At 39.7% G+C, this 13,674-nt stretch overlaps 1 protein-coding gene across 2 annotated transcripts in view; it reads right to left on the minus strand.

The window, feature by feature from the left end:
- rabgap1 (RAB GTPase activating protein 1) overlaps positions 1–13,674 on the minus strand; it is a 177,638-nt gene that overhangs the window by 27,041 nt on the left and 136,923 nt on the right. For both annotated transcript variants that reach the window (XM_078226560.1, XM_078226561.1), the window contains 3 exons: positions 11,171–11,296; positions 8,201–8,344; positions 74–115 (listed from right to left, as the gene is read on the minus strand). In XM_078226560.1, coding sequence (XP_078082686.1) covers positions 74–115; positions 8,201–8,344; positions 11,171–11,296 — 312 coding nt within the window. The remainder of the gene's footprint in view (positions 1–73; positions 116–8,200; positions 8,345–11,170; positions 11,297–13,674) is intronic.

Here is a 13,674-nt window from a genome sequence, read left to right on the forward strand (position 1 = left end):
TGGAGTTAAACAATGATAACTATAAACATCATTTAAACAACACTGAATATTTAAGAGAAGTTGTGAGGCTTACCTTCAGTAAAGCAAGTGCAACATTGAAGATAACACTTATGCCCTTAAAAAAGTAACAAAAGTTTAGGTAAGCTTACACAAGAAAACATTTTTGAAATTTTACAAATTAATTTTTCACAAACTATACACTTATGCAAACTATTTCAGGAAAAAAATAACCTTCTACTGTTAACTTTTGATTTAATTTTAAATGCTCAGGAGCTCAAGGTAAACTAGCTTAATAAAATATAACTGACCTGCCATTTCTATGTAAAAGCAAATGCATTTTACTTTTGATGCTGAAAGCCAAAGATTGACTATCTGGTGAGAACAGAGCAGCACAATGGTCCACTGTGTTAAGCCAAAGTGGAACTATAGCAACAATTTTGAGAAGACGGCCTTAAGTTCAACAGCATTTCCATTTGCATCTCTTAATTCACAGATTGGCATTTTCAAAATTACAGACAACAATACTTGTTAAATCCAAACAGATGTAGGATCATGTGTGTGTAAGCCAAGGTTTCTAATAGTGACTGCGTTCAAATGTTGATGCATTACGAGTCGGTTAAAATGCATTTCAGAGACCCTAAGCTTTTCTGTAAAAGGGACTTTTGTTCAGTTCCACACAAGACGTGATTAACATAGTTTATTACAACGCATACAATTGCCAATTTTGGCCATGTTATTCTTGGGAATAAATGCAACTGTAAAGGAGCAGTCAAGATTATTGTACAAAAATATTCTTTCAACTATTACAGTATTTCATACAGACAAGCAAACGAAATGCGTGACCTCCTTCATTTACTGGAAAGACATGCATACTGGCCGCATTATTTTTAAAGTAAAGGCGTTTGAATCAGGAACATGCAAGTTATTTTCTTTTGAGGAGGTGGGGAATTGTGTGTTTTACTTGATGAAGCACACAGCATTTCTACATAAAGTTCCTGATCTGAACACCTGGGATTTAATAAAAAGGGTTGACATCCAGATGAATATTTGCATAGGAATTATTTTCTACAAGAAAGTGAAAAACTAGACTAAAGGCTTGATTATTTTTATTTAAAAATGAAAAGAAAATGACAAGCGAGATAATATTATTCTGCCAACTGAGATTCATTCCATTTCTGCTGTGTCAACATGGTGTGGCCAATTGTATTTTGAATTTTGCCAACCCAATTGAAATGACTATTTCAAAGGAGTTGCATGAATGATGACAACTATAAAGAGGATAAACTGTGATGAAAGATTCAAAGTAAATTGAAATGACTATTTCAATTTACTTTGAATCTTTCAACACAGTTTATCCTCTTTATAGTTGTCATCATTCATGCAACTCCTTTGCATCATACAATGCATTAACTCTCCCTCTGTCGCACAGTTTCAAATGCAATCTGACCAGTGCATTTCAAAGTTTCAGCAAAGATTCTGCTTATTCACTGTTCTTGCCAAGTACCTTAACATTGTACAGTATTTGTCTTTTTTTCCCAAATTGCCTCTCTACATTGTTTGCCTACAAAATAATTTTAAAAGCAATTAATTTGTTATGAGGCACTTTGGGGGCACCCCGAGGGCATGAAGGTTGCATAAAGCCTTTTTAAAAATAACAAGGCTACCAGTCCCTTTCCTGGTTGTTACCTCTACTTTTCTGTTTTATTTGTATACCCCAGTTACAATTAATTTATTTTGATTGGACAAAGCCTCAGCACCTTCATCATGTTTCTGGTTTTTGATCATTGCCCAGAAATTCCTCTTCAAATTGTGCACACATGCATAGACATGTGGCACAGATCAGGCTCAGCTGTGAACCCTCCAGTGGTTAAATAGCTGCCAAAACTGAAAGCTCACACATGAATAACTACAAAAGCAAGCTGACGAAGAGTGAGCAACAAAGAGTCTTCAGGGAAGGAAGAAATGGGGGAAAGAAAAATCGAAAGTGTTCAACACACTATCTATTGCCAAAGCACAGTAAATACTTTATGTTGTTTATACATGTTTTATGTTGGAACATACTGAATTTATAGCTGTGCTGGTTGTACAGTTGGCCACTCATACTTGCCGACCTATGCTGCCTTGCAAAGTCCCAAACTTAAAATCCTCAATCCCCACATTTAAATGCTAGTATTGTTGCTAGCAGAATTGCATTGATATCTTTCACCATTGCCCTGGTTACACTGTAGAATTCAAGCCGTGCAGTTCCAAGATTTGGATTTTTTCCCTACAAGCCCTGCATTCAAGTTATTTGGATGGTTGGAATGGGATTAGTGGATACTCATTAAGATGGATAGGAGGAGAGAGCAGCAGCGAGTGAGGCAGTCAAAATTGGGACAAGGAGAATTCAGTAGCAGACCCAACTACAGTTTCTATGAATGAAATGAATTTTCACTTAGTGATGCTTTTAACAAATTCAGGATGACCTAGTTATATTAGAATTCACCTGAATCAGCACCAACATGAAATTTAAAACTGAGCTGGTTCTAAGGAAATTGGCACTGACTATTAAAATGAGCTACAGTCTAAAAGGCCATTCAACACCAGTATAAATGATGTATAATAAACACATTCATACCAAAAGACCCCATTCAATATAAGTTGGTGAAAAACAAAGCATTAGCCCACAGCCTTTACTGAACTGTAATGTTCAATCCATTACTCAAAAGCAAAATCTCTCACTGGCAGTGGACATCAATCTATGCTGAAATCCTGCATGCGTGGGTGTGTGCTCAAAACTTCTGGTAGTCACATTAAATCTTTCTCTTACTCCATTATAAAGCTTGGGGAGTGGGGGGGATGGGGTCTGTGAACTTAATAGAGAAGACAAGTGAACTAGAAAGAACTCACAATTAGTTGATGAATATCATTCTCATTGGGCATAAATAAGGAGGACGTTTTTAAGCAGTAGTACGATCCTTAAAGACTGTTTTTAAAAATTTAATAACTATCCGGATAACTAAATCTTTGGTCTCGGCTATTTTTGAGCTGAAGCGATCACAATATAATCTCTGCAAAGGGCCACTGCTTCTTTACTGAAACCATACTTTAGCTGGAATTCCAGATACCTAAATTTAAAAATAAATTATAGCCTGGAAGTAAGGTCTGTTTGACAACAGTTAAATATGTCAAACAGATTATCACTATTTAAACATGACCTGTGATCATGTTTAACTAATAAACATACAAAGGCCTGGGATTCATAACGTATCTGATCATTCCAGGTTGGTTGTCCTAAACAGCACCACCATGTGGCTAATATAAAAGTATAACTATTTTCATGATTAAATAGCAGTTTGACGAGGGAGGATTCCATAGTGTTGTTTCTTAATGTTCTTTTATTGCTGTACTTCAGGAAGAGATATGTTGTATTGGCACAACTCCCAAATAGAGAAATGACCAACTTTTCATTTCTTGTATCTTAATATGCAATTGCGCTAATCTAACCCTGCGAACAGGTTTGCTTTGTATTAAGGGGCACTGTATGTAGCATCTTTCACAAAGAACAATTTAAATAGAAACATAGAAAAACTACAGCACAAACAGGCCCTTCGGCCCACAAGTTGTGCCGAACACATCCCTACCTTCTAGACCTACCTACAACCCTCCATCCTATTACGCTCCATGTACTCATCCAGGAGTCTCTTAAAAGACCCTATTGAGTTCGCCTCCACCACCACTGACGGCAGCCGATTCCACTCGCCCACCACCCTGTGTGTGAAAAACTTACCCCTAACATCTCCCCTGTACCTACCCCCCAGCACCCTAAACCTGTGTCCTCTCGTAGCAGACATTTCCACCTGGGAAAAAGCCTCAGAGTCCACCCGATCTATGCCTCTCAACATCTTATACACCTCTATTAGGTCTCCTCTCATCCTTCGTCTCTCCAAGGAGAAAATGTTGACAATATTTTGATGGAGGAAAATGGAAGTACAGTATGCAAGTCATTGTCATCAATTCTCAGCCTGTCTTTCTCTGCTTTCATGATTATCCTTTGGACAAATATTACTTACTAGTAATATTAAGGTATACTAATACTAAGGTATGCAAGATTCTTAAGGCATAAACAAATTGAACATGTTTTTCTTGGTCAAGAAGCAGTGGATGAAGATCCAAAAAGGGAAAGTTAACAAATCAGATATTATTTCATGGGAAAGGTTCCGCTTCTCTATCCGATGGAGACTTCTGCATTCTCCTTACTCCCTCTTTTGAAGATCTTCCACTGCGTCTCGATGTTATCCAGCCTCAGCAGTGATTCAAATCTGTTGAAGAGAGCCAGTTGGAAACTGTTTGCTTTGACCTTGTCCTTCAGTTTCTCCTTTGCAAATGGCTGTTGTGACTTTGTGGTTGTTGCCTTCTTCAGTTTCAGGTGGATCTTGCCAAGTGGTGGTCCAATCCTACATCAGCACCTCAAAATGTTTGACGTGCTTTAGGAGTGTCCTCCACCTGCAATCTTGTTTGGGCTGTTACCACTGGCGATCTCCATGTCTTTTTGTGGATGTCCTTGTGTTTTGAAGAGGATATTCCCAACACTGAGCCTATTGCTGTTGCAGGAGGCCAGGAAACGTTTGCCGCCAGCAGATCTTTATGCTCAGGAACATCACACAGCAGAACTTAGAGAATTGGAAGCTACTTATCAACGTAACTGATTTCAAACAGGCTTTTGACAGCATCCCATGTCACTCTGGTACATTGCAAGACAATATGGCATCCCAGAAAGGCATATTAGCATCTCCAGGGGCTTATAGTGTGAGTCCAACAGCTGCATTAAGACGAGCATATGAACCATGGACCCCTTTAACATCATTACAGGTGTACGGTAAGGCTGCATAATCTCCCCATTCCTTATCCTCTTGGATATCGATTTCATTATGAGGAAGGTGGTGTGGGTGCAGTCTTTGACATCTTGTGGCAACAACACGGGTTGATGGGCCTAGATTTTGCAGACGACATCACTTTGCTGGGTGAAAAATTACATGACTTGACCACCATTCTTCGAGAGTAGTGGCGCCAAGGTTGGTCTACAACAATGACGACTGGATGGCAACAAGACCCTCTTGAAGCAAGGCACTAACCAGGTTCAAAAAAACAATCTTGTAGATTCCTAGATTTCGACTGTATTAAATCGTATTTCAGTATCCATTTCAAGTGTATATGTTCTCAACTTTCTCTTCTTGTACTTGGGAACCATGGAACTGATGGGGTTGATATAGGTCTCAAGCAGAGGATATAAAGTATATACTCCAGAAATTGCAAAGATTTCTAATCTGCTGGAATCACAATTTGTGGCCAGGATCAGTTATAGCAGGTTGGGAGAATCACCTGTAACTGAGCTGAAGACTACAGCCACACAGCTGCCAATTTCACCTGATGGTGCCAAGTGGTTTCTGACATACAAACGAGTGACCCTCTAGTTGAACCACTGTTTTAGAAACGGAGAAAATCGAAGGGGTAGGCCACTCGGCCCTTCGAACCTACTCCACTATTCATTATGATAATGGTGGATCATCCAACTCAATACCCTGATCCCACTTTCCCCCTATATCCTTTGATCCCATTGCCCTAGAGCGAGATCTAACTCATTCTCGAAAATGTACAATGTTTTGGCCTCAACTGCTTTCTGTGGTAGTGAATGCCACAGGCTTATCACTCTCTGGGTGAAGAAATTTCTCCTCATCTCAGGCCTAGGGTGACACAGTGGCTAGCGCTGCTGCCTCACAGCGCCAGGAACCCAGGTTCGATTCCCGGTTTGGGTCACAGTCTGTGTGGAGTCTGTACATTCTCCCCGTATCTGCGTGGGTTTCCTCCGGGTGCTCCGGTTTCCACCTACAGTCTGAAAGATATGCTGGAGTGTGACAACTAGGGGATTTTCACAGTAACTTAATTGCAGTAAGTTAATGTAAGCCTATTTGTGACATTAATAAATAAACTTAAACTCCTAAAAGGTTTACCCATATTCTTAGACTATGACTGCTGGTTCTAGATACCCCCATCATCGGGGACATCTTTCCTACATCTACCCTGCCTAGTCCTGTCAGAATTTTATAGGTTTCTATGAGATGTCCCCATATTTTTCTGAACTCCAGTGAATATAATTCTAACTGACTAAATCACTTTCACACCTCAGTCCTGACATCCCAGGAATCAGTCTGATAAACCTTATCTGCATTCCCTCTATAAGAACATCCTTCCTCACATAAGGAGACCAAAATTGCACACGATATTTCAGGTGTGGCCTCACTGAGGCCCCGTATAATTGAAGCAAGACATCTCTGCTTTTGTACTCGAATCCTCTCACTATGAAGGTCAACATACAACATACCATTTGCCTTTACAGCCTGCTGCACCTGCATGTTTCCCTTCAGCAACTGGTGTACAAGGACACCCAGGTCTCATTGCACAGCCTCCTCTTAATTTACAGCCATTCAGATAATGATCTGCCTTCCTGTTTTTGCTACCCATGTGGATAACCTCACATTTATCCACATTATACTGCATCTGCCATTCATTTGCCCACTCATTCAGCTTGTCCAAACCACACTGAAGCAGCTCTGCATCCTCCGCACAGCTTCCCCTCCCACCCAGCTTTGTGTCATCTGCAAATTTGCAGATATTACATTTTATTCCCTCATCTAAATCATTAATATATATATTGTGAATACTTGGGGTCCCTGCACTGATGCCTGCAGTACCCCACTAATCAATGCCTGCCATTTGGAAAATGACCTGTTTATTCCTACTGTTTCCTGTTTGCCAACCAGTTTCTATACATCTCAATACACTACCCCCAATCCCATGCACTTTAATTTTACATCTCTTACGTGGGACTTTGTTGAAAGCTTTCTGAATCCACTGGATCCCCCTCATCAAGTCTACTAGTTACATCCTCGAAGAATTCCAGTAGATTTATCAAGCATGATTTCCCTTTCATAAATCCATGCTGACTAGTGGTAGAATTGGACATCCAAGTGCTCTGCTATAAAATCTTTGATAATGGACTCTAGAATTTTCCGTATTTTTGACGTCAGACAGACTGGTCTATAATTTCTTGTTTTCTCTCTACTTCCTTTTTTAAATAGTGGGGTTACATTAGCTACCCTTCAATCTGTAGGACCACCAATGCATCCACCGTTTCTAGCACCATTTTAAGTACTTTGGGATGTAGATCATCAGCCCCTGGGGATTTATTGGCCTTCAATCCCATCAATTTCCCCAAGACCATTTCTCTACTAAAACTGATTTCCTTCAGTTCCTCCCTCTGAATAAACCCTGCGTTCTCCAACATTTCTGATATGCTATTTGTATCCTCCCTTGTGAAGGCAGAACCAAAGCATGTCTTTTAGTTGGTCAATCATTTCTCTGATCCCCATTATAAATTTTAAATCAATCACAATCTTCTGGGTGCTCATATAGTGAGGTTTCAATTTCATTTTTTAATGCAGCACAGACACAAAAGAAAGAAAAGAAAACAAGTATTAAATTAGAAATAGAGACAAATGAAAGAAAAGACAAAATCGTATTTTTTTGTATAACTTAATATCTAACTCGAGCCCTGTTGAGGTTTTTACAACCTCGTCAATAATTATTTTAAATTAACAAAGAACAAGAACAAAGAACAATACAGCACAGGAACAGGCCCTTCGGCCCTCCAAGCCCGCGCCGCTCCCCGGTCCAGGATTGAATCCTGAATCCAGGATCTCCGCCCAATTTTCCAGCCTATCCACCGAGCTGTCCCTCACAGCTACGATGCTTTGTTCATCACAACCTATTAACTCACCCCCACCCCCCTATTCCAGACCATGTGATCTCCAGGGAGAGGCGAAAACCCACAGTGAAAACCCCAGGGCCAATATGGGGAAAAAAAATCTGGGAAATTCCTCTCCGACCCCCTGTGGCGATCGAAACGAGTCCAGGAGATCACACTGGCCCTGATCAGAAAATGCTTCCCAACCCTATTCATTTCCACTTCTGCTTTACGAACACCATCTGAATTCCCTGCCCCCGAGACAGGTTCCCAACTATCCGCAGTCTCGCTCTGTACTGGCACTTGAATGAAGCCTTGAACTAGACCACTCTTTTGTATCCCTCCATTCCCACTCCATTGATATTCCTTGATATTCCAAGGGTACAATTATTTCCACTTTAAAATAAACACACTTACCTCACAGAGCAGCAAGTCAATGATGTGGAAGACCATATAGAGCGGGAACTTAGCAGTGAACAGAGTGAGAAACCACTGGGAGGCATACATGTGTGCTTCAAGACTGATGTTTAAAAAGTGATTGTACAAATCTGGAATGTACTCCTGAAAGTAAAAACAACATTTGTCAGCAGTACAATAGAAGACCTATCACTCACTCTCAGGTGTAGCAGTGATGATTGTTGAAGTTAAGGTGCACTCATTACACGTGCCAAGAATAGGAATATTAAAGTTACTTGTCTTTTAACAGCCCATTAAGTCATAAGTCATGAATTCTGTAAAACCATCTTAATAGACTGTTTTTGTTGGTACTGTTGTCATCAGTCACACTGTGATATGCGAATTGCAGAGACAATTTTTTATTTTTACACAAGAAAAAAAGATGGAGACATCGACAACTTCAGGATGTCCCGAAGTGTTTTACATTCAATGCAGCACTTTTGAAATGTCGTCATTGTTACAAGGAAATACAATACCCAATTTGCGCACGGCAAGACTCCATAAACAGCAACAAGACAATAACCAAATTACAGAACATATTACAATAACAAAAGTAAATACCCCCCCAAGTTACAATGGAAAATGTAGTAAAAAGCTGAAAATTACAAACTGGCAGCGGGACATGAAATTTAGAAACAGAGGTCACAAAAACCGATTTGGTCAAATTGCTGCCCAAGTTCATCACTTTGAGGGTTACTAACTACAATCTCCTTGAATAAGGAATAGCTTGAAGATCCTCAGAACCATTAAGAGACAAACAAACAAAGAGCATCTGAGTCGCTGAACAAAAATGAGTTGCCAGATGTCATTTTGGAAATCTGTGGAATTCAAAGTTGTTTTTTCAATCAGATACGAACCCCTGAAAGCTGCTTTTTGTTTAAGGTTGAGTCATGGAATAATTAATCATTTAATGGCCAAATACCTCCTATTTCAAACAGACAACAAAGGAAGGATCCATTATACTGTGCCTATTATATGCTTATCCTTGACAGGAACACTTCTCTTAAGTGGTGTATTGGCATGAGAACCAAAAGGTTTATTACATTGTTATGCATGTGGAACAGCATCTAAAAACCAATAAAAAGTTTCGGCAGATGGAATCAAGAAAGGAATGGAATTGATTCTGCTACTTTGCTTTGAAGATCACACCGGATTCAGAATAATCCTCAACCTCAGAAACTTGAACAACAGGGCAAAAAGAACAAGATGATCTCCCTACTCAGCATCTTTTAAGCAGTTTGCCTATTTGTTCATCACAATCTTGAGACCTACTTTAACCAGGAGAAAATGTCATAGAAGGAATTACGTTTTCAAATGGCCACTTAAGTACACCCAATTCGAATTTCTGCCCTTTAGTATCTGCTCTACACCCGAAATCCTTCTTGTAATGCATCACTAGGTTGTTTAGTTAAACTCTATCGGCAAAATTCCCATCACTTATCTCAATTTACATTCTGCTTTTCCAGAAAAAAAAACCTTGTGTTATTGTTATTCTGAGGTCACTTGAAACATTTTCAAAAACATGTGGGTCTGTTATAACTTCTTAGATCAAAACACACAATGCACTGTTTAAATAACCAGGTCAAATCTATTCACGTACTGAATTAAATAAACGACTTGTGTGGAAAATTTTTCACTGCACTGAGAACCGTCCGCTAGAAACCCATCTAAACGCTGCTTTTAGGGAATCTGAGTTTACGGAAAATATGGCGATATATCTATGATGGGCAACAGAAACTTGTAATTAATAACAATGTTACATTGTCTACCGACTGTACTTTCATAATTTTCATTAAAATCAATCTATTTTAAGCAGCACTTTGAATGCAGGTGCCATTGAGCCAATAATTGGAAATTGATCCATTTATATTGTGAGAAATCTAATAATTATGGTATGAAAATGCCAAGGAAAACAAAGGATCACCAACTGCCTTGCTTTCTAAAGGTAAAATTGGATTCAGAAATCATTAACACTGAGCCTTATAACTACTTATATTTTTGGCAAATACTTCAGTGGTTTAAAAGGTTAATCATACTCTAGAAAGAGGGAAACTTGGCAAACTACATAATGTGGAATTTATCTGTCCCCATTTTACTAACAAAACAAAATGCCACTATATCCTTCCAGGAGATGGACTTGAGATGGAGTGGGTAGCATCCCTGCTTCGGAGCCAGAAGCTCCGGGTTCATGTCCCATTCCAAGACACAATGGCCAAGGAAGGTGCGTTCATGATGTGGCCAAAAAGGTTGACTGTCAATCTGCAAATCCTTCCAACACAGGCCAGTGGCAGGCAGAGAGAGCAGGAAAGATTGCTGCTGGTCAGCCATGCGATAGAAAGAACATTGGAGCCTCTACCATCACTGATCATAGTTCTGGGCTACAATATGCACATAGAACGGCATGTTGTTACAGCAACTCAGACTCCGAGGGGCTGCCTGGCTCAGTTCGATCAGACTGATGTGAACAGCACAGGGTTCATTCTCCGTTCTGGCTGGAGTGGATTTGGGACTTGCCTCTGGGTCCTACCCATGCTGTGATAGAGACGATCATTCCTCAGCGCTCAGAACAGATTTTTCTATTTTCCTCTCCTTTCCCACTGAGCAATTCTGTGGGCAAGCAAATGCTGTTGTTTTCCTCACTACTATTTTCAAACATGATAGTGGTATGGGTTTACACAGTTTCCAACATTACTCTACAAAACCACATCGACCAACTTTGACTCTTAAAAGCTCACATCAGTTCAAATAAATTTAGTTCCACGCTGTTCAGACTTTATTCTGATGACACAAAACCAAAAATAATACATTTCCAATACAAAATGAACACTGTAGTAATCCAGGTTCTCCCAGCAAGTCTTTTAAACATCGATAGCTCAACCCGTACATTTCCTCCCATAATGGTGACTTAGGGTAGAGTATCTTTTTTTTTACCTGCATCAGTCTTTCCAGCTGATAGAACTTGCAATGCAAGTCTTCAAAATTTTGTTTAAAAAGTTCCCTGAGTCCATAATCAAACATGATCTTGACCAGAACACTAAATGCTTGCTCTTCGGGCATCTGAAATGATAAAAATTGAAACTGTTAGAAAAAAAGTCATTTATCATAGATTGCTTTGTCAAAATACTTTGCACTGCTCAAAAAATGTGACAAAAGTGATCGCAAATAATCCAACATGGAAGCTTTTTCCTACATACAAGAAAACTATGGCTTCCTATTGCCAACCCCTCCCTCTATATTGGGCCAAGTTGCTTCTTAAACTACTTTAAAAACTCTCATCTGACATCAAATTTAAAAAAAAACTTAGCTCTAGTACAGAGGTTCAATTGAAATATGGTTACTTGCTTGATATGTCAACTTAATTACAGTCAGGATGGTAAAGATCTCTGATTGTACCAAAAATTAGGTTCATTAAAACATGCTGCACAACCAAATTGGACTTCATACTAGAATGTTCTCTGAAAACAGGTAAATGGTTTATCAGGTAAAATTCATTGTTTTGTATGGAATGCAGCCATAGATACAGAGTTCAATTCTTGATCAGTGCTGTAAATGGTTGATTTTAGCTGGGGGATTGGAGCGCAGAAGTGGCAATTCAGCTGGCTTATTGAAGTAGGATTGGGTGCTTTTTGTGAAGGAGACAAAGAGAAGAGAAACTCAGATGGGGATTCTCCACATGACTCCTTTTGTTGCACTTGATAGCAGACAGCTAAGAGCACACTGCCAGTAGCTAGGGAAAAGGCCACCTATTTCATCCACCCTGTCAGGCAATGAGAATTTTATGTTCTAGTGGACAGGTTGAGGAAAAAAAGAAATAGCAAAGAGTCAATATGGGCAAGGTTTGACGTGATATCAAAGTACAAGCTGTACCAACATGGAAAGATACATGTTTTGAAGGTTAAAATCTCTTTTCTCAGTGTTCAGACAATTGAGCATATAGCAAGTCCTAACGTAAAGCTGTGGATGCATTCCTGAAATTAAACGAATCACAATTTCCCATTAAACCAATGTAAAAGCTATTGTTAGGTTTTCATCAGAAAAAATAAATTATCCCACATAAGTTGGAATACTTTACATTGCTAAATTCCTATATTGGTAAATGAAATATCTTTTAAAATAAAATTTAAAAATATAAAAGAATTACCTTAACTTTCTTACAGTACCTCTCATTTGCTGCCAATTCTGTTTCCCAAGCCTCCCATCACTTGCCACACATCCCATTTTCTTACCTTCTTGGTCATTCAAGACCTTTCCTCCCACCGACCCTCTGGTTTGCGGTCTCTACCACTCCCAACCCACCTCTTGTTGCCAATGTTCCGACTTGCAGCCCCTCCTGCCTCCTAACCCACATTCTCGCCAATCCTCGCTCTCGCTGAACCGCCCACTCCCTGACCCTCCTGCTCACTGCTTCAACTTCCTGAACCCTGCCTTCTCATTCAAGGTCCAGATCCAATCTGATGACAATGGCGCAGAAGTGCAGAGCTGGGGCTGTTATTATTGAAATAAAGACAAAGCGCTGGAAAAATTCAGCAGGTCTGGCAGCGTCTGTGGAGTGAGAAACTGAGTTAATGTTTTGAGTCCATATGATTCCTCCAGAAGCTGCTTCTCATCTCGAGAGCCCTCTCACAGCAAAGGTTCGGGAGAGGGATGCGGCGAGTGCGAGCATTAAAAAAAAATCTATTGTAACTGCCCCAGTTCCACATTTCTGCACCATCGGGTCCTGCACTTTCACAACCATGGCAATCTGTTTCAGATCAGATCTGAATCTTGAATGGGAAAGCAGATTTAGGAGAAGGAAGTCATGAGCAGGCAAGTTGGGGAGGAGGCAAGTTGGGAGCGCAAGGATTGGCGAGTGGATGAGCCAGGAGGCACCGGAAGCCACAAGTCGAAGGATTGGGGGAAATAGAAAGGGTCAGGGAGTGGGGAGGGTGCTCCAAGACAAGGTCACATGGCCCTATGTTGGACTGATGGGAAACGACTTTAAAATAAATCTCACCATCCTAAACTGACCCATTGACTGACTGACTTAAAGCAAAACAAGGTTGAAGAGGGCAATGTTAAATGGGGGCTTATTGCATACGGATTCAAGCTATGCATTTGCTGTTAGCATTTCCATCTAAACTCTTCCATTAATTTTGCTTTGAAATCACAAAATACTTTTTATTCTCTATTATATCTAAAGCAGGCACATAAAAGTAGTATTAGACAATACAAATGTTTGAATAATTTATAACTTTTTATTACTTCTTAGCGCAGTTTTCTAAATTTAATGGCAAGTTATTTCTACCCTTCAGCTCTTAGCTACCTTGCTGTTGAATACGAAAGCATCTTCTGTTATACATTTGTGCATCTATTTGTTAGACCTGCACAAATCATTGGAAGTTGAAATTTCAGGTAAATGTTCACTAGGTAACCTGCTGCCAACAAACTCCTGAAGT

This window comes from Mustelus asterias, chromosome 13, assembly GCF_964213995.1.
Source record: "Mustelus asterias chromosome 13, sMusAst1.hap1.1, whole genome shotgun sequence".
Classification (NCBI taxonomy): Eukaryota; Metazoa; Chordata; class Chondrichthyes; order Carcharhiniformes; family Triakidae; genus Mustelus; species Mustelus asterias.